This window comes from Chiloscyllium plagiosum, unplaced genomic scaffold, assembly GCF_037043375.1.
Source record: "Chiloscyllium plagiosum isolate Xiang-an unplaced genomic scaffold, Cpla_swu_hap1 HiC_scaffold_32, whole genome shotgun sequence".
Taxonomy (NCBI): domain Eukaryota; kingdom Metazoa; phylum Chordata; class Chondrichthyes; order Orectolobiformes; family Hemiscylliidae; genus Chiloscyllium; species Chiloscyllium plagiosum.
Window position 1 is genome coordinate 35,209,418 of NW_028270170.1, and position 21,593 is coordinate 35,231,010.

General features: G+C 40.1%; 1 protein-coding gene across 1 annotated transcript in view; it reads left to right on the forward strand.

The window, feature by feature from the left end:
* fam171a2a (family with sequence similarity 171 member A2a) overlaps positions 1–21,593 on the forward strand; it is a 316,435-nt gene that overhangs the window by 168,099 nt on the left and 126,743 nt on the right. Inside the window, exon 3 of the mRNA XM_043675236.2 lies at positions 14,310–14,402. Coding sequence (XP_043531171.2) covers positions 14,310–14,402 — 93 coding nt within the window. The remainder of the gene's footprint in view (positions 1–14,309; positions 14,403–21,593) is intronic.

The window sequence follows — 21,593 nt, forward strand, 5'->3', positions numbered from 1 at the left end:
TTTCTCCAGGTGCTCCTGTTTTCTCTCTCAACCAAAGATGTTCAGGTCAGGTGAATTGGCCATGCTAAATTTGCCCATAGTGTTAGGTCCATTAGTCAGAAGGAAATGGGTCTGGATGAGTTAATCTTCGGAGGGTCGGTGTGGACTTGTTGGGCCGAGTGGCCTGTTTCCACGCTGTAATCAGAATTCCTGTAAACCAAGTGATGAACAATTTCACAATGGCCTTGCCATTGATTTATTTATAGTACATGTATTAAAGTCATTGCTGGTTTTACATTGGATCTCAACATATTTGGGGTGAACCAAGGAAAATGTAATACCTTTCATATTCTCAAGACACCCTGAGGTGCTGAACAGTCAGTGAAGTCTTTTCAGGTTTCGTTGTTGCTATAATGTAGGAAGTGTTCCAGAAAAGTTGCCCCTAGCAATCTCAATAAAGCAAGCTTCCACAAATAGGAAGGTAATAATGACCAGAACTTTCTGACCTTAGCAGAGATAAATATTTGCGGGAGGGAATGACTATTCTTTGACCTGGCTGCACGAGAAAGACAGGTTTTGTTTCTAATGTATCAGCTAAAAGACAGCGCCTCCAACAACACAGCACCTGCCCAGTACTGCAGTAGAGTGTCAGCTAAGATTCTGTGCTCAAGTCTTTGGAATTGGACTTAAGCCCACAACTGTCCGAAGTGAGATAGCTATCACTGCTGACATGGCAAGAATTCAGTTTTTCTTACGTAACATACAATAAAATTTCATTTTCATTCATGCATACAAAATCCACCAAAACTATCTTCATCTATTTTTACCAAATGACACAAGATTGCACTTCCACACATCCTCTTAAAACTCTCAGGGGACGAGTACAGTCCATGTCAGAGCCATTTCCAGTAAGCACACAATAACCTTACACTGTGGCAAAGTAGAATTAAGCACCACTCTGTGATAATGAGATAAAGATAAAACATCACCATGTAATCTATCGAAGACAAACACGTGAAGCATGCTCTTTTGCAAAGTCAGCTGTAAGAAATCTGACCACAGAGAATTGTGGGTGCACTGGTAATATCGCTACCCCTAAACTAAGAGACCTGGGTTCAAGTCCCACCCGCTCCAGAGATAGTGTAATAACGTCTCTGCACAGGCTGATTAGAAAAAAAAAGGTTAATTTAAAAGAAAGACTTTTGAGTTCTTCCGAGGTGAAGTCATGATTTTATTTTTGGGGCAGTGGAGATGGTAATGCACAGGTAGACAATGAGGAGCAAATTACTGCAGATGTTGGAGTTTGTACTGAAAAGAAAAAGTGCTGGGAATCACAGCGGGTCAGGCAGCATCCATGGAGAAGGAACAAGCTACTGTTTTGAGTCTCAATGACTCTTCTTCAGTTTTGGCGGACGATCAGGATTTTGAACAGTGGTCAGATTAGATTAGGTTCCCTACAGTGGGGAAACAGACCCTTTGGCCCAACCAGTCCACACTGACCCTCCGAAGAGTAACCCATCCAGACCCGTTTCCCTCTGACTAATACACCTAACGCTATGGGCAATTTAGCATGGCCAATTCACCTGACATCTTTGGATTGTGGGAGGAAACCGGAGCACCCGGAGGAAACCCACGCAGACACTGGGAGAATGTGCAAACTCCACACAGACAGTCGACAGAGGCTGGAATCGACCCTGGGACCCTAGTGCTGTGAGGCAGCAGTGCTAACCACTGAGTCACCGTGCCGCCCAGGTAAAATGAAAAAGACTGACATTTATACCATTTGAACATTTTACTAATGTTGCACATTGACAAGGAGGGATTTGCTCAACCAGCATCCTAAAATGATGCAACTTTTATAACAATTTTAGAACAGAATTAACACAGCATTTATAATTTTTTCATTATTAGAGATCAGACGCAAACATTGGAATGAGAAAATTTGTTTTATACCTGTTAAAAAGGTTTTGCTTTCAGAAATGGTGCTGAAAGGTCAATGATCAAAGAGTAGGAGTGAAGAAGGAATAAGTCAAGAGGTGGTGTGTTTTAAAACTTGCACATTGCAGGGGAAGAAATTCCACATTTTACAGAACATGAGAAAAAATGAGTCCTTGATGGCGATATTGTAATGCAGTACATTTCATTGTAAGGTGGAGCAGTGGGGAGAATAGTATTTGGAGCTTGAGGTGAAAGTAGAGGAATAAAGGTAATATCAGTAAGGATGAAAAAAGAGCAACAGGAAAGGGGATGACTGAGTGCACACTTACCTGAAAGCTAAGAAAGTGATTAAAAAAAACCTTAATGTTGAAACTTCATGCTTTCCACATAAATATTCTTGATGTGCATCAAAGGTACTGAAATGGGTAATCCAGGCCTTTTTCTTTCTTTGTATTTAGAAAAAGTGCTGGAGTAACCTTCCAAGATACTAGAGTATTCATGCCTGAGGCACCTTGACTGTATTGAGAGCTGTACTGTAATGCTAATAAAGTAAGATATTTAACTCTTGTCACAAACAACAATTAACTTTTTGCTAATCTTGTAAATTTACAGGATTTTAACAATGCCATCAAATTATAAATGCAGCATAATGGGCTTTTTGAACTGCTTGTACTATCATCTATGTTTCCATGAAATTCTTACTGCACAACCTTTGAGCTAACATAGGAGCGAGACATTCGTTGCACTATTTGTTATTTTCAACGGTTTGACTGACCTGTATTTAATTTTCTTATTGGTTCCCTGATCTGCTGCCTTATACTTGATTGATTAAGCCTGTGAGTGAAATGAAAAAGCAGTGAGGAGATTGTAGAAATACCATGGAAAGCTCTGGGAAGCTCAGATTTTGAGACCACGTATGTAGAAAACCCTGAGAGTTCTGAGGTTTAAAGTTCTATAAATAAGGCAGTTATATTAGAAATGATATGATTTCTGCATTGGTCTGAGATAAATCAGACATCTAAGATGTACAGCAAACTGGTAAATACATAGCAGTCTTCACCACTGGAGATGCAACAAATTTAGAGTTTTTGCTCAAATAAGAATATTGAGATAGATTTTGTATTTACATGTGGGCTTGCCCTGGTGTCTACTATTTAATTTGGGGGCAATATTGCAAGCAATCTGGGAGAAAAGCAATGGAGGCTGTTAAAAAAAAAAAATTCTTTTTACTTGAACATGTTAATTTATTAATTTCAAAAGTGCTGCAGATAATTTTCTGACTGATAACAATAAAATTGGTGTGGGAAGATAATGCAACACCGGGATGAAGATTGAGTGACCAATGGCTGGAGCCATTCAGCTGGCCGGTTGAAAGTGGAAAGTCATGTAATGAAATGTCTCATTGATCAAACCTGATTTAGATCCAGGTGTAAAACAGATTGTGCTGACAGTTATAGGATCTGCCAGAGTTTCCTCGTCATTTAAAAAAAAATTGGACAAATTAAAGATCTAATTCAATGCCCTCTGATATGAAACAGGCATTAACTATACTTTCGTTAAATCACAAAGTCCAGTTAGACTTCAAATATAATGGCTCTTCAAGCCTATCACAAGGGAGTTGTCAATTCTGAGTCAGGAAACTATCAATGTGCTAGTTTGATTACATGTGTTTCACATTCTTGTCCCACAGACTTGTTTTTTGAATTGAGAGGTTTATTGTAGTTGGCAGTAAATGTACCATATATGCATGAGTAAAAATCGATCTCATGTAAAAGTTGACCCCCTACTTTGGCCAAAAAATCTGGAATTTTCCATATATCTCATGTAAACGTTGACCCTACTTCACAGATAACAGATCAACATTTTTTTACTTTATTCATTTAGAGATCAGTTGGGCTTCTGCTAATGAGATGGTATTTTGGACTGTAGCAGGAATTTCAGCACCTTAAAAGTAGTATCCATTTAAGGGTTGACCCCATAACTTTATTCTTAAAAAGTATGACTTTTACATGAGTGTATACCTTGGTTGTATATAGTAACTACTAGGTAAAAACACAAGTAGGAGCAGTGGAAGATCATATGGCTCATCACTCCTGTTCCCTCATCCATTATGATTATGACTGATCCTGGCTTTGATCCTATTTACCCATTTTTGCCCTTGACCCTTGATCACTTGACTGACCAGAAACCAGTCAATCCCATCTTGAATATATTGAATAACAGTGCATTCCTGGTCCTCTGGTGTTCCAAAGAGTCACAACCCATTGAGTGAAGAAATTTCTCCTCATCTCAGTCTTAAATGATTGGCCACTTTTTCTGAACTGTGCTTCTATCTTCAAGATTACCCAACCAAGGGAAACAGCATCTTCGTATCTACGCTTAGACACCTTTATGATCTTGAATATTCATATGAAATCATTTGTCACTCTTCTAAGCTTCAGTCAATATAAACCCAGTTAACATAAACCCAGCCTCTCCTTGACCAACTCTACCATCCCAGGAATCAATCTGATGAACTTTCACTATACTGCCTTTGATCCTTAAACATGGTCATGAAAAGTACAGAACCAAACTGCTTTAGTGACTGTATGTATCTTTTATGAATAAAGTATGTTTTTGAAATTAAAAACAATGAAAATTGTACATAATACTTTATCTGCAATCTCACCAGAGCCATGTTCAAATAGAGCAAGACTTTTTTTAATCCCTGTACTTTAGTCCCTTTGCAATATGAGCCAACATTTATTTTTCTAATTACTTGCTGTATCTATGTGCCAACATTTTGTTTTTTGTATGAGCGCATCCAAGTTTGTTTGAACCTCTATATTTACGAGTATCATCTCCATTAAAAACTATTCTGATTTTCTAGTTTTACAGGCAAAGTAGGTAACCTCTCACTCACACCTTTCAGCACAAAGCATAATATGGGTATCATATGTTTATCTTTGGCTCTTGGATTTTAAACATCGGTAGGTGGGTGTATTTCAGTTCTGTGACTTTAATTGTTTTTAAAAACTAGTCAGAAAATAATTTGGGATAGTTAGCTAGGAACATCAACCCAAAAAAAACAAATCACTACAATTAAATTTCTAAGAGGACATCTGTAGTATTATTGGATACAATGTCACTGATTTATCTTCACAGATGCTGCCAGACCTGCTGAATTTCTCCAGTAATTTCTGTTTTCATTTCAGAAAAACGAAGAATTCAGTACAGAAGGGAGAAAGTTTTCTCCTAGCAGTTATAGTACAGAAGGGAGAAAGTTTTCTCCTAGTAGTTATAGTTCAGAGGAACCAGTAACCTCAGCCAAACTATTTTAGTTTTGGAGAGTTTACAAACCAGGAGATATTGTATAGAAATCTTAACTTTGTTAGAACTGGAAGATTCTTGTTTTGCTGTTTATTTGTTCAGATTTTTCCAGCTGTCATATCTGTACATATGGTTGAAAAGTGTGGTGCTGGAAAAGCGCAGCAGGCCAGGCAGCATCCGAGGAGCAGGAGAATCGACGTTTCGGGCATAAGCCCTTCTTCAAGAATCCTGCTCCTCGGATGCTGCCTGGCCTGCTGCACTTTTCCAGCGCCACACTTTTCAACTCTGGTCTCCAGCATCTGCAGTCCTCACTCTTTCCTATATCTGTACATATTCTCTATCATAACTTCACTACATAAAAGAAAAAAAAGTTATGTTCCATTGTTAAAGAACACCTGCAGCTTCATGTGAAATGTTTTTTAGTGACTAATCACCACACTTGTCAGTTGCAAAAGTGAAACATAGGATCTGTCAAGCCAGGGATCTGACATGTCCAGTATTGCTACCACTTCTGTCTGCCAACCCATTACTACTCTCTTAACTTGTCCATGTCACCTGTCATTGTCCTTGTAACTTGTATTCATACTGAGCTTTCAGTCATCAGCAAATTTTGGCATTACTCCCTGCCTCTGTCTAAGCCATTGATATAAAATATAGTCCTCTAGTTTTGCCTGTCTATTTGAAAAATTTCCCATTCAGCACAATTCTTAGCTTCCTGTCCATTAAACAAACCTTTATCTATGCCAGATATTGCTCCCATGGGACCCACTCACTGTGACCTGAATTTTGTGAAACATATTCATGGCAAGTTCATGGCTCACCAACATGGGGTACATAGCAAATTATGACCTTTAGTGAAGTTCATGAGCCTGAGTGAGGTACATAGAGTGCGCAAACTCACCTGTATTAAACAGATATAGGTAAAGTCTTTTCCACTCAAGTCAGTTTCTGATAAGATTATTATTTGAGTTCCTATTAAGTGTGTGTAGATTTTATCATATTTACAGTTGTATAGTTAAATTTCATTATAAATTGAAGACCAGTCCCTTAATGTGTAACAACACCCAAGCTATTTTACCTATTCTGTTCTAAAACCTACATATCAAGAGCCTTTCCCATGTGTCTGGCAGATCAGAGCTGATCTCTTACTATCTACCTAGTAAGCAGGTTTGGTAAGCTGAGGGGCGGAAGCAAATATATGGAGCAGGAATGGACTATACCATAGAAGTGAAAGTCACTACAGCATGAAGATGTTTTTACTGCAGGATCAATCTGACCCACTGCAGAATGCTTTTAACACATCAGCCCACTGCCAAGTACACATCAAATACTTGTGTCTCCAAGGGGAAATAAGTTAATCACTTTTTTTTTCTGGAAGGAAGCATTAATTACATAAGGCATCAAACTTTTCTTCAGTTTGTTTGAAAGCAGGGTATTGCAAATAGAACACATCAGAAATTATTGCATCAACTTAATGATCCATGTGAAGTGAAAGGATTTTGCAGTTACTTGATATTTCCATCATGTCTGACCATAGAATATGTAATATGCAGCTGAAGGGTTATCCAAGAAACAATCAATGTCATAACTGTGCTGCAGTTAATATGATCTGCAATTTTTGAAAAAGAAACAGAGCCCTTGGAAAATCTAGAATATTTAGGCAACTGAAGTATTGAGAAATCTCTCAAACTAGAAATGCATTTTAGTCTGTATGTCTGAACAGTTATTCACTGGTCCTTGGTTTTGCCATTAACTCTGTCTGTACCGAATGACATAGATTGTAACCAAAATAGCCAGTTCTTCTGCAGAATGCTTTGTGATATGCCCCATGGAATAGCACTTCCTAACTCCATCCTTGACGAGACTATACTTGATGATCCTCAAGCAATATCTGTGTTTTGCTACTTCTATGGGCAAATTGCTTCTTCATCTACAGGAAAGTACTAAGTCGATATTTGCTCAGTTGATGACTCTTTCCAAGAATATGTGCGTGTGCAGTATGGTCCAGTGAAGGGAACTCTTCTTTCATGCACATTTTGCCAATACATCAGCACTAAAAAGGCACTTTTCTCACCAGGTCCTTAGAATAGTCATCCACTTTTCTGCCATCCCCATTGTCCCATTCTGCAGTGAACTTTAACCTTTTGGAACTGCTGCCATCCTGTACCTGTAAGTGTATTATAGGTGGCTGTCTCTATCACACCCTTTCAGCTGTAGCCTAGCCAATTTATGGGGTAGGCTTGCCATTGCAAACTTGACAGTCACTCCATACAGACATTGGATTCAGTGAACCTATAGCAGGATTTAGCTTAATCCTGATTTTTCACCTTGCTAAATGCCAGGTGAAAATTCTTTGTTCACAAGCATCCTACGTGTTTTAGTCCTAATGATGTTTGACAACCTGATATGTTGTGAGTTTTTAAAAAACATTTCCATTCTTACTGGATAAACATCAAAGAGGGTGTAATTTATTTTCTCTGGTACAGGCTTACTGTAATTCACTGTTGATTTTTGAAAAGAAAAGGTTGACTCATTCAGCGAAGAAATGGACAGAAACCTTACTATTTAGAACCTTCATCGAGGACTATGAAGAGAATTAACAAAGGATGATGTTTTTAAAAATTATTTTGCATCATCATCTCTACTCTTTACATTGTAATTCTGTCGGGTGAACCTGAAGTAAAAGTCTATTACTTTTCAAAGTCAGACATGTCATGAGTGGTCTTGGCCATGACTGTCAGTAGGGTAGAGTAGTTGAGTTTCTTTTCAAGTAATGAGATAGTGGACTGAATTTTACAAAAATTGCCTAAACCTCTATTTCGGAGCAGCTCATGGAGGGTTTCAATGAGCTGTAGCAAGTTATCTCTAACAATTCTTCCTTGCTCCTCAGGAGGCAATGGTCTAGTGGTATTACTGCTAGACTGTTAATCCAGAGACCCAGGATCTGGACTCAAATCTCGGCACAGCAGATGGTGGAATTTGAACTCAGTAATATCTGGAAGTAAGAGTCTAATGATGAAGGTGACTCCATTGTTGATTGTTGGAAAAACCCATCTGGTTCACTAAAGTCCTTTAGGGAAGAAATCTGCCTTCCTTTTGCAGTCTGATCTACATGTGACTCCAGACCAACAGCAATATGGTTGATTCTTAACTACCCTATGGGCATTTAGGGGTGGGCAATAAATGCTGGCCTCGCCAATGATGCCCTGTGAATGAAAATTTTTTAAAAGTTTTGTTATGAATGCAAAAGGCCCCAGTGGAGCTGCCATTGTGCTTGCCAGTGGCAGAAAATGTTGGGACCTTCCAGGATTCCCACCAAGCTGTCCTCTGGTCAATCACTGCCAACCCACAAATAGATTTGTGCAATGTACACTGTGAGACCCAGACCTCCCCAATCCATGTAACTCCACATGGCTAATTCACCTAGCCTGTAAATCCCTGAATATTATAGGCAATTTAGGATGGCTAATCCTCTTAACCTGCGTATCTTTGGCCTGTGAAAGGTAACTGGGGCACCCGGAGGAAACCCACGCAGACATTTGGCGAATGTGCAAACTCCACACAGACATTCGCTCAAGAATGGAATTGAACCCAGATCTCTAGCACTGTGAAGTAGCAGTGTTAGCCACTGTATCACCATTTATAACTATATTGCTACTTTACATCATCACCAGTCTTGATTACAAGAATCAAGCTATACAGGCTACCAAACCTTGGCATCGTACTATGTTAGAACACTATCTAAGGAAGTGCAACTCTTTCCCAATTGCCCTGCAGTAGTATGTCATTATCTCTTTGTTCAATGTGGGAGCATTACATATTGGAAATCCTTTGAAGTATTGAATATGTTAACCCTGACCACATACACTAAACATGAAGAAAACAGCATGAAAATAAGTAGCATGTGCTTCAAAAAATGAACAGGGGCTCCTTGAAATTTGAGTAGTAACAAATTTAGTCAGTGAATGATCCTTCGCTCAGTTCGATCTATTGGAATTGGGAATTGATTGTGTCCTGCTTGGTTTGATACTGCTCTGCTCTGTCATGGTGAAGGTGATGATGCTCCTGATTAATGCCCTTATTTGTCTCCTTGAAAGACTGTAGCTGATCTCCCTGTTCTTCAATCTCCATCGCATTCTCTCTGCATAAGTAAAAGCAAACTACTGCAGACAGATAGCTGGCAGCAACGTTACAATGGAAGGTATTGGTTCAGTGTAAGGTGCAGTACAGAGTGGAGAACTGTATTCTAAGTGGATCAGAGATGTGCCATGATGATGATGTGATAGTGGTACGTGTCTGATGCCAAAACTCCATAGTCAGTGAGTGGGGGGAGAGAATCTGTGTAGGTCATAAGGCAAACAGCTTCAATAGAATGTGGAAACACTCCTCGATTCACTGCTGTGTACTTCTGCAGTCTTTGCATTTAGATTCTATTCAGTAATATGTGAATTTGGGTCCTAGTCAGTTATGCCCGGAAGCAAATTCAGGTTCTAACACTGACTTGTTTTGTGGTGGGTGGCTGTGGTTTTTAGTTGTGTGTCATGTGCTGTAGAAGCCTTTTTATTTCTTGTTCAGCCTCTCCATTACAGAAACTAGGTTTGTACACCAGCAAAACCATAGTTTAAAGGCTGTTTTCATAGAGGTTTTCAGGTCATTAAGCAGAACTGGTAGTTTTTCTTTATCCATTCTATTTCCATTGTTTGAAGAGTCTCAAGATATAAAGTACAAAGCTTAGAACACTTCCTCAAATATCATCTGATGCAAGTTTAGTTTTAAATTTTAATTGTGAAATTTTAAGATGTGAAACAAATCTAGTTGCTTTGAGAGAACCCTGCTGTGACCATGCTTTGGACTACTGCAGATATGTCGATAGATTGTGGTTTCTTATAGACTGAAAGCTCAATGGATTCTATACTCACCTGGGTGTTGGATGTATTGCACTGTTAGAGACTGCTCTGATGGATAGACCTCTGCTGCTGAGTCTGTTAGGCCTCGAGCTTGTCATAGCGATGAACAGCATGGAAACAGAACCTTCAGTCCAACTCCTCCATGCCGACCAGATATCCTAAATTAATCTAGTCCCATTTGCAAGCACTTGGGCCATATCCCTCAAAACCCTTCCTATTCATATACCCATCCAGATGACTTTTAATTGTTGTAATTGTACCAGCCTCCTCCACTTACTCTGGCAGCTCATTCTATACATACACCACCTTCTGCCCCTTAGGTACCTTTTAAATCTTTCCCCTCTCATACTAAGTCTAAGCCCTCTAGTTCTGGACTTCCCCCCACCCCAGGGAAAAGACTTTGTCTATTTGCCCTATCCATGTCCCTCGTGATTTTATAAACCTCTACAAGGTCACTCCTCAGCCTCCAACTTATAGCAATTCTTTCTCGCTCTTATGTGTTTCTGTAAATCTTCATTTGTGCTATGTTAGTAATTTTACCAAAATGTGTCTAATGTTTTTCTCTATTGCTCATCCCCAAGTCTTAATCATATGATTTTTTTTTTGCCCTGCTTTGCTGATATTAGACGAGAATCATCAATATAAACGTGTTAGTTTTCCATTATACTGCATTATTAAGGGGCATGGGACAAAGACATAACAGATATCTTTGTATTCTCTGTGGCTACAGGTGAGATTCCAGAGGACTGGAGAACAGACAATACTGTCCCATTGCTTAAGAAGGGTCACAGGGATAATCCAGGAAATTACAGGCCTGGGAGCCTCATGTCGGTGATACACAAATTATTAGAAAAACTTCAGGGACAGGATCTATTGCATTTAGAAGCAAATGGATTTATTAGCATCAGACAGTATGGATTTGTGCGGGGGAGGTCCATGAGACATAGGAGCTGAAATTAGGCCATTCAGCCCATTGTGTCTGTTCCACCATTCAATCATTGCTGATATGTTTCTCAACCCCATTCTCCTGCTTTCTTCCTGTAACATTTGATCCCCTAGACAATCAAGAACCTATTTATCTCTGCCTTAACTATGTTGAATGACCTGGCCTCCATAGTCCTCTGTGGCAGTGAATTCCGTAGATTCACCACTCTCTGGCTGAAGAAGTTTCTCTGTTCCAAAAAGTCTTCCATTTATTCTAAGGCTGTGCTCTGAGGTCCTAGTCTCTCCTACCAATGGAAACGTCTTCCCAACATTCACTCTGTCCAGGCCACTCAGTAGTCAGTAAGTTTCTATTAGATGCCCCCCTCATCCTTCTAAATTCCACCGGGTATAGACCCAGAGTCCTCAAACATTTCTCATTTGCGAAGGTTTTCATTCCTAGGACCATTCTTGTGAACCTCTTCTGAACCCACTCCAGGGCCAATACATCCTTCCTGAGATATGGGGCCCAAAACTACACACAATACTCCAAATGTGGTCTGACCAGAGCCTTTATAGACCCTCTGAAGTATGTCCCTGCTTTTATATTCAAGTCATCTCAAAATAAATGCTACTGTTGCATTTGCCTTCTTAACCTGCAAGTTTACCTTGAGAGAATTCTGGACTAGAACTCCCAAGTCTCTTTGCATTTCAGATATCTGAATTTTTTTCCCCATTTAGAAAATAGTCCATGCCTCTATTCTTGCTACAAAAGTGCAAGGCCTCACACGTTCCCATGTTGTACTCCATCAGTCACTTCTTTGCCCACTCTCCTAACCTCCCACTCTCCTAAGGGAAAAGTGGTTGATGTTGTTTGCATGGACTTCAGTAAAGCCTTTGACATGGTCCCTCATGGCAGTCTGGCACAAAGAGTGAAGTCACATGGTATCGGGGTGAGCTGGCAAAATGGATACAGAACTGGCTTAGTCATAGAAGACAGAGTGTAGTGATGGAAGGATACTTTTTGGAATGGAGGATTGTGACTAGTGGTGGTCCACAGGGATCATTGCTGGGACCTCTGCTGTTTGTGATCTACATAAATGATTTGGCGGAAAATGTGGCTTGTCTAATTGGTAAGTTTGCGAATGATACAAAGTTTGGTGGAGTTGTGAATACTGAGAACGATTCTCAGAGGATACAGCAGGATATAGATCAGTTGGAGGCATGGGCAGAAAAAAATGGCAGATGGAGTTTAATCTGGACAAATGTGAGGTGACGCATTTTGGGAGGTGACATATAGGTGGAGATTATACTGTGAATGGTAAAACCCTTTGAAGTATTGATATGCAGAAGGATCTGGGTGTGCAGATCCACAGACTACTAAAGGTGGCAGTGCAGGGAGTTAAGATTGTAAAAAAGTCCTATGGCACACTTGCCTTCATTGGAAGGGGCATCGAGTATAAGGATAGTCGAGTTATGCTGCAGCATTATAGAACTTTGGTTCAGCCACACTTAGAATATTGTGTACAGTTCTGGTCACTACAGTACCAGAAGGATGTGGATGGTTTGGAGAGGGTACAGAAAAGGTTTACCAAGAAGTTGCCTGGTATGGGAGATTTTATTGATGAAGAAAAGTTGGATAGACTGGGCTTTTATTCACTGGAATGCAGGAGGTTAAGGGGCGACCTGATAGAAGTTTATAAGATTGTGAGTGATGTGTTTAGAGTGGAAAGTATAGGGCTTTTTGCCAAGATAGAGGGGCCAATTACTAAAGGACACCAGTTCAAGGTACGGGGTTAAGGGATGGGGGTGAAGGGTTTGGGGAGGAGAGGGGGAGGCGGTAGGCAAGAGAGTGTAAAAGAGATGTGCAAGACATTTTTTTTGCACAAAGGGTGGTAAGTGCCTGGAACAAGCTGCCAGAGGACGTGGTGGAAACAGACACAATAGTAGTATTCAAGAAGCACCTGGACGAATGCATGAATAGGAAGGGGAATAGATGGATATGGATCCTGAGAATGAAGACTGTTTTAGTATGGAGGGGCAAAATGTGTCAGTGCAAGCTTGGAGGGCTGAAAGGCCTGTTCCTGTGCTGTATTCTTTGTTGTTTTTCCAGGCCTTTTTATGGAGTTGGGTCACTAGACAATCATTGAATTCTTGATGGGTTAAGTGACCTATTACTATTCCTCTAGGCCTGTATAAACCTGAGTCCACCATTTGCCTGTTTCATTTGTCACTAGAAAATTGATGTTTGCGGCTCTCTCAGTCTTGCATTAAGATTCAGCAAGTTAAACACTGTCCCTTTGTCCTACTGGTCAGGAAAATAGTACTCCACCATCAACTCACAACAATACTTTATTCAATAAGTATGCACTGAGTTAGTTCCAGTTAGATTAAAAGCTAACCTAATATTTCTGAAAATTATTCATACCACCAAGAAGAAGGAACTCATGTTAACAAAGCACCTTAACATTTTCTCAACATGTTCCAAAGCAAATCCAATAAATTGATTTTAAGTATATTTATTGGTGTGAGCAAATGTTATTGCAATGTTACTTGATGCAACTTTTAACAGCTCTGTAATTGTTGTTATGGTGGCATGCTGTGCCTTTGATTGAACAGAGAATAAAGTTTTCTGGGGTTTAATAAATGGACATTCCTTGTAACCTCTTTCTATCGTGTTCACTATCTCAGATGATGCTCCAAAGAAAGCACCAGCAGCCTATTCAGTACTTCCTTGCAGTTAAAATTCGAGCATCAAAATTCAAGCAGGAGTAGACCACATGGCTCCTCAGCCCAACCACATCATTCAATAAGATCACAGCCTCAACTCCACTTCCTTGCCTAGTCCGGATACCCTCTGATTCCCTTCTTAGTCAAGAGTCTATGTATCCTGCATTCAAAATCCTGCCTTCACTCTAGGAAAAGAGTTTCCAAACTCCCTGACCTCTGAGAGAAAAAAAAATCTACTTTCCATTGCTGGCAATATCCTTATAAATCATGTCTGTACCCTCACCAAAGGTTAGTTCATTATTTAAATTTTTTGCCACTGTCCATTTGAAAAACTTTGGACACAGGTCTTTTTTGAACTGTTTTTGAGCCAGAGTATGTTTAATTAGCTAATATTATTGTCAATTTGAGGTAATGTAGGGTCGCATACAAAGAAACTCCATTTAATGTATTCTGATGTAATAAATGAGACAGATTATAAATGGAACATTGAATCTAAACCTCTATATTTTACCTGTTTCCTTGCAGTGTTTACATCAGTGAGCCTCTATCTTCTTCCAGAACGGCCAGCCACCCTCATGCTGTACGATGATGTGGTGCACATCCTATTGGGATCACCGGGTAAGTGAGGAAATATGAACTTTCTCTAGCTGCACTGTGATAAAGCGTTCAGCAGTTGTGGGAAATCCAACCACACACATTGATTATTTGCAAACTTCCTGAATTTGAAGCTTGATTAGACAAATGGGAATGAGACAATGTGCGAGTTCATTTGAATTTGACCACCTTTTCTTGGCAAAGTAAATAAGCGCTATTATCTGATGATAATGCTATCTGAAATAAAAAATAGAAAAATGCTCAAAACTCTCAACAGGTTTGACCTTGTGACAGGACAAAAATGCAGATCCAAGGGTAGAATTTAATGTGGGTAACAGGACCTTGTATACCTGATAGCTGGCAAGAACCCCATGTTGTGTACTTTTGGGGAGGCCTACTGCACTGAGATTCTTACCTGAGCAACAGCAAGTCTTCCCTGCAGCATGGTGGTTCAGTGGTTAGCACTGCTGTCTCATAGCACCAGGCACCCGGCTTCGCTTCCAGCCTCGGGTGACTGTCTGTCTGAAGTTTACATTCTCCCTTGTGGGTCTACATGAATTTCTTCCCACAGTCCAAAGATGGATTGTCCATGCTAAATAGCCCCTACTGTCTATGGGTATGCAGGTTACGTGGGTTAACCATGAAAAATGCAGGTGGGTTTGGTTGGGATGCTCTTTGGAGGGTCGGTGTGGACTCGATGGGCTAAATGCCCTACTTCCATATTGTAGGGATTCTATAATCCATGACCCTGGGGCTGTGATTCTGCCTGCTGACAGCCAATCAGAAGTGAATCACAGTAATGGTGGTATGAGGACTTTAAGAGAATGTTAATTTGCCAAGTGGCATTGGCATGGTAAGGCTGTGCACTAGTGTTCCTTCCTGGCAGTAATAAGGGACTGACCACTCAGCACGTGTGGGAAGGAATTGAATTTCTAGCTAACTCTTCAGATCAGTGGTGTTTCATCAGAGATGAGAGATGTTCGAAATAAGCAGAAGCAAACCACTGCAGATATTAGTAATGGGCAGTTTTTACAGTAGTGCTGAATCAGGGAATGAATGGAAAAGCACAAAAGGGAAATAAAGTGAAGGGAAGAACGATAAAATGACAAGACAGATTAAGGTACATGACAAGAAGGGGTGATAGTGTGTCATGTGTAGAAACAAATAATGGATCCAGTGGTGCTGTAAATGGTTTCAGCAGAATAACGGCACAATCACTGTTCATCATATGGTCGTTTCATATGATGTACTTTGGATAACCCAAATGTGAAATCCTAAGGAGTAATGCAGCCATTCACAATTTCTCAACCTCTGAATGTCTCTTGCTGGTTGATATGTATTTTGATACAACGTTCTGAAATGAGGGAAGTACATCAGTGTGACATGTCTGTGTTCAAGGTTTCCTTGGAGATTAATGACTGGAGCCTATCACAATTCATAATCACAAGGATAAGAAGATATGAATGATACAGTTCATTCTACCTAGCTTGTTCTCAAGGGACAGTAGGGCTGATTTTCTTTTTGAAAGGTACAAGTACTGTATGTAAGATCATCTATTATATATTACATCTTCACTGTGTAATAGTCCTACACCAAGAAAAAGGTGGAAGGATGTAGGCTTGGCAGAGGCAAGGGATAAATGTGGAACACTTGGTGATTTGAGCCACTCACTTGACACGTGGCATTCTTGACTAGCCTTGACATGATAAGTTTCTTGAAATAAATTGCCTTCTGCATCTGCTTCTGGATCCTGCAAGCCTTGTAAACTGTGGAATGGATTTTCGCTCTCAGCTTGCCAGCTAATCGGTTAGGCGTCATACAGTAAACAGAAAAATTAGCCAAAGAGCTGCAGATGCTGGAAATCAGAAGAAAAACAGAAACTATTGAGAAAAGTCAGCCGTTAATGAAATGTTGACCCTGCCTTCTCTCCACAGATGCTGAGCTTTCTCAGCAATTTCTGATTTTGTTTTGGTTAAGAGTTATGTCGGAGTGTAAATTGTAATGGTTAATGGGCCTGCCTCTTATGGATCTGCCCCAACCCCTTCCCAATAATCCGTTGTAGGAGGGGAACACTGGGTGACATCAATCCGTTCCAACTCTCTCATCCCAGGCTTAGGAAGGTCAGGTAACCAATGAATAACCAGGTAAAGGTCAAATTTCCACCAATTACTCACTGTGGATGGAGATCCATGCCATGTGAAGCACAGCAGTTTTAAATATATTTGCCAGTTGTGGACATGTGAGGATTCACACATTTTGGGGCTTCAATGGCCACCTTGCCAATGACATTCCTCCTCTTAGAGTCAGAGACTCATACAGCATGAAAAAAAGAGACTTTGGTCCAACTCCCCCATGCCAATCATAATCCCAAACTAATCTAGTCCCACCTGCCTGCACTTGACTCCTATCCCCCCCAAACATTTCTTACTCATAAACTTATCCAACTGTCTTTTAAATGTTGTAACTGTACCTGAGTCTACCATTTGCTCATGAATCTCTTTCTGTGTGAAAGAAAAATGTCTTGTTTAAATCCTTTCCTTTTCACCTTAAAAATATGCCCCTTAGTCTTGAAATCTCTCACCCTAGTGAAAAGACACCTGACATGCCTTTATCTGTACCCCTCACGATTTTATAAACCTCTATAAAATCACCCCTCAACCTTCCTAAGTTCCAATGCCTATCCAGCCTGTCTTTATAACTCAAACTCTCCGTTCCTAGCAATGTCTTAGCCCCTCTGGATATTAGCCTGACAATCTTGGTGAACTCCATCCCCTCAACTATTCCCCTACTAGTACCTAGTGACCTGGCCCCAGTGGTATGCCTCTTCAATCTTCATTGTTTATCTCATGTTTAGCTCCTGGATGGTCAGTGTCTATAGCTGTAGACACTACTCGCAGTGAGACCAGAGAGATGCTGACCACCCAGTTGGCTGATAGAGCAATTAACAGTTTTCACAGCTTATATAGTCTGTTCATCACCTAACCCCCTCCCCCCACCCCAAAACCCTTCCCAAGGAGATCCCATGGTGTGAGATTGCTAAAATTGACCTCAAACTCAAAATCACAGTCAAGGGGATCCAGATCAGATGGCACAAAGTCCATCATAACTGCTGTCATCAAAGTAGAAAATTCCATTTAATCCATCTTCATTTTCTTGTCTCTGATATAGCTGTACCTGTCAGTAAAGACAAGATTTAGTCATGGTATTTTTGTTCTTCACAAGAGAACTGTCTCCATTATGATGGGGCATTTCATTCTATAAAAGAGCTTTATCTAAACAAATTCAAGTCAGAAATGTCAATTCTACATAAAGCTGTCGGGAGCTCTTCATCTTGAATGTAGGGATTTGTCTCATCAAAAGAAACATCTCAAAGTGCTGCTGAGTGAACATACATTGAGCCTTTAGTCAACCACTCAGTAGTTATAGGTATAGAAGCAGTAGTTCATGTGTATTATCAAAAAGACATATATAGGGATTTCCTTAAACCTATATTTCCATTCCCCTTGCAATAAAATGGATTGCTCTTCTGGCTGATTACTACACTTGTACGTTAACTTTTGTTGACTCATGTACAAGGACACACAGGGATTCACAGAAAACTGACATTTACTTGCACTTCCTTAAAGAAAAAATCTGCTTTTCCAGTCTTTCCCATTCCTTCTTCAGCCACCTTCTTGTCCAATCACTTGAGTGGTCAATCTTTCCTTGTGGCTCTCTTGACAACTCTCTTTCCCACCTGGCTTTGTATTGTCACTAAACCTAGATATATCACAGTGATCCTTCTTTTGATGCCATGCATATAGATTATAAATAAAGAGGCCCAAACACTAATCGCTAGCTGTTCCCTTCCAATCTAAGAATGATGCATTTCTTCCTCCTGTTTCAGAGGAAGTCCAACAGCTTGATTTTTTTCTCTCTGTTATCCAATTTGTCAGCCTAGTTTAATTGGCCTTAACATGCAAACTTTCACTAGTGAGTCATCTTTCTGCTGTACTCCTTATGCAACCCCAAAATACTCAAGTCGTGGAATTTGCAGATTTTGGAAAACAGTTTTCTTCCATCTGAATTAGAAACAGAAATTGCTGGAAAATCTCAGCAGGTCTGGCAGCATTCTGAAGAAGGGTTACCAGACACAAAACGTTAACTCTGATTTCTCTCGACAGATGCTGTCAGACCTGCTGAGATGTTCCCACAATTTCTGTTTTTGTTTCTGATTTCCAGCATCTGCAGTTCTTTTGCTTTTCTCTTTCACCTGACTTTCCCTTAGACCCACCTAACATAATCCTAGTTTAAACAGCACCAGGTACACACAATTGAAATGGTAGACGCTGCTAGCTTTGGCACCTCATTCAGAGTTTTGGTTCATGTTCACCATCTTCTCAAGTTACTACTGGCCATTTGTTTTGAAGCATTGTGGGTATAACTCAACTGCAAATTGCATAATTACATGACAGTTGTTCCTGGATCAAGATATCAGATCGCTATAAAAAGAAGGGACTTAAATGTGATCCTAATTAAAATTATAAAAGCTATCCCTTACTCTGAGATGATATGCTTTGGTCCTCGACTCTCCCTCTCGGGAAACGACTGCGTCTGCCCTGTCAATCCCCCTAAGAATCTTTTATGTTTCAATCAAGGTCTCCTTTCATTCCTGTCAACTCTAATGAGTACAAACCAAATCTATTTATTTTAAATCAACTTGTTTCGTGATATTATCGTACACCTTTGTAATAGTTGGGACTTGAATCCTGCTCAACCTCTCCTCAGAAGAAAATCTCTCAGAATCAACTTAGCGGCCCCTAACTTGGTGAATCTTTTCTGGACTGCCTCTAATGCTAACCTTATCTTTCATTAGATAAGGGAACCAAAACAGTTCGGTGTATTCTTGGTGTGATCTGACTAGTGCCTTGGATCATTTTTACTGCACTTACTTTGAAATAAAGGCTAACAGTCTACTGGTCTTCCCTACTATCCACTCAACTTGGATCTCAACTTCTTGAGATTCATATGCAAGGACTGCAAGTCCCTATATGCTGTAGGTTTCTGAAGTCTTTCCTCATATAAACAATGTTCAGTTCTTCTTTCTGACAAGAGTACATTACCTTGCACTACCTTACATTATATTCCATCTGCCAACATTTTGCACACGTACTTAACTAGTCTGTATCCCTCTGCAAACCCCTTATATCATCCTCATTGCTTGTCTTCCCACCTGTTTTTGTATCATTCACGAACCTGGTGGCAGTACATTGACTTCCTCCATCCAAGTTATTAAACATTTTGTAAGTAATTGCAGCTGCAGCTGTATTGTTTGTGCCATAGAATCACAGAGTCATATAGCACAGAGCCAGACTGTGCTAGTCCTCGCCAACCATGTTCCGAAATTGAGCTCGTCCCACCTGCCTGCACTTAGCCCATATCTCTCCAAACTTTCCTATTCATAAACTTATCCAAATATATTTTAAAAGTTGTAACTGTATCTATGCCTACCATTTTCTCTGGCAGTTCATTCCACACATGAACCACTCATATGTTGCCCCTCATATGTTCTTTTTAAATCTTTCTCCTCTCACCTTAAAAATATGTGCCTAGTTTTGAACTCTCCCACCTTAGGGAAAAGGCACTTGTCATTCACCTTATCTATGCCCTTCATGATTTTATAAAGAGAGATAAGTTCACCCCTCAATCTCCTATGCTCCAGTGAAAAAAGGTCCCAGCCTGTCCAGCCCATTTTTTATAACTCAAACTTTCCATTCCTGGCACCCTCCTGGTAAATCTTTTCTGAACCCTCTCCAGCTTAACAATAAGCTTCCTGTAACAGGGTGACCACAACTGGACACAGTACTGCAGAAGTAGCCTCACCAATGTCCTGTACAACCTTAACCACACTATTAGTTACAGGTTACTGCACTGAAAGCGCCCCCTTTTTTCTCAACTCTGACTTGTCTCAGTAGCCAATTCTCTATCCATTCTAAGACACTAATCCCAACACCATGCGCGCTTGTCTTATTTAGTAACCTTACATGCAGTACTTTATCGATTGCCAATTGGAAATCCAACTATTTTACATCTAACAGTTCTCCTTTATCTATCCTACTTGTTCCTTCCTCAAAGGACTCTAATATATTTTTCAGGCATGATTTCCCTTCATGAAGCCATGCTGACTTTTCTTGATTTATGTTATTTATTTTTAAAAGCGATGACATCCTTTATAGCATTTTTCCCAGTGACGTCCGATGGATTCGAAGATCAAGTGAAACCATGAAAGCATAAGATGTGATGAAGCATCTTCCAGCATAGCAAGTGATAATGGCCGAGGACTCTGTGCAAGCGAGGGTGGTGGAAGTGCAGATAGTCATTGATTTCAAAACATAATTTGGAGCACTGAAGGGAAATAAATATGTTGAGCTATGTGGACAAAACAAGGGGATTGGCACCGATTGTATTTCTCTAGAGAGTGGCACTGACTTCTGAGCCAAATGGTCTCCTTCCTTATGATCATGATTTCACTGTGTTTTTGATTACCATGCTGTTCAGCATCAGAGGAAGCAATTTATCTCTGACAAACCTTCCCTCACTTGTAAGTCTATTTAAGTTAAGCAACTCAGTGCTAGACTGACCCTATGCTATGAAAAAGCATATTTTGATCACTGTCGATGTTGAGTTATCTAATTTCAGGCAGTAAAGTGGCTACGTTGTACAATTATTCTGAATTTCTGGGCTGGAGAGGAGAGAAAGTTGTCAGGGCTCCCATGTGTTTGTGCTCAGTCTGAAGCAGGCTTAGGTATAAAGTTCAGTAGCCTATGGTGATTGACATTGGTAATACAGCTTTTTGGATGAAATGGGGGGAAAAGGAGCACAGCAATAAGAATAAATCATTCAATCCCTTGAGTCACTCATCAGGTCAGAGTCTGTAACTCTGAACATGCATTTTTCGCAAGAATCAATCAATTTCGATTATCAAGTTTCAATGGATCAAGCCCTTTCGGAGAAAAGAGTTCAAATTTTCACTAGTCTTCTTTTGAAGAATTACTTCACCTTTAACAACTGAGCTTGAAATGCTATGATCCCTTATTCTGGGCTCCTCAGTCAGCAGAAACCATTTCTCTCAATCATCTCTGTTCAACTCTGTGTGATCTGTTTAAACAGCTCAGTTCTATCAACTAGTACAACTCTAACCTGTTGCTCCGCTTAAGATAACAGGAGAGAAACGGG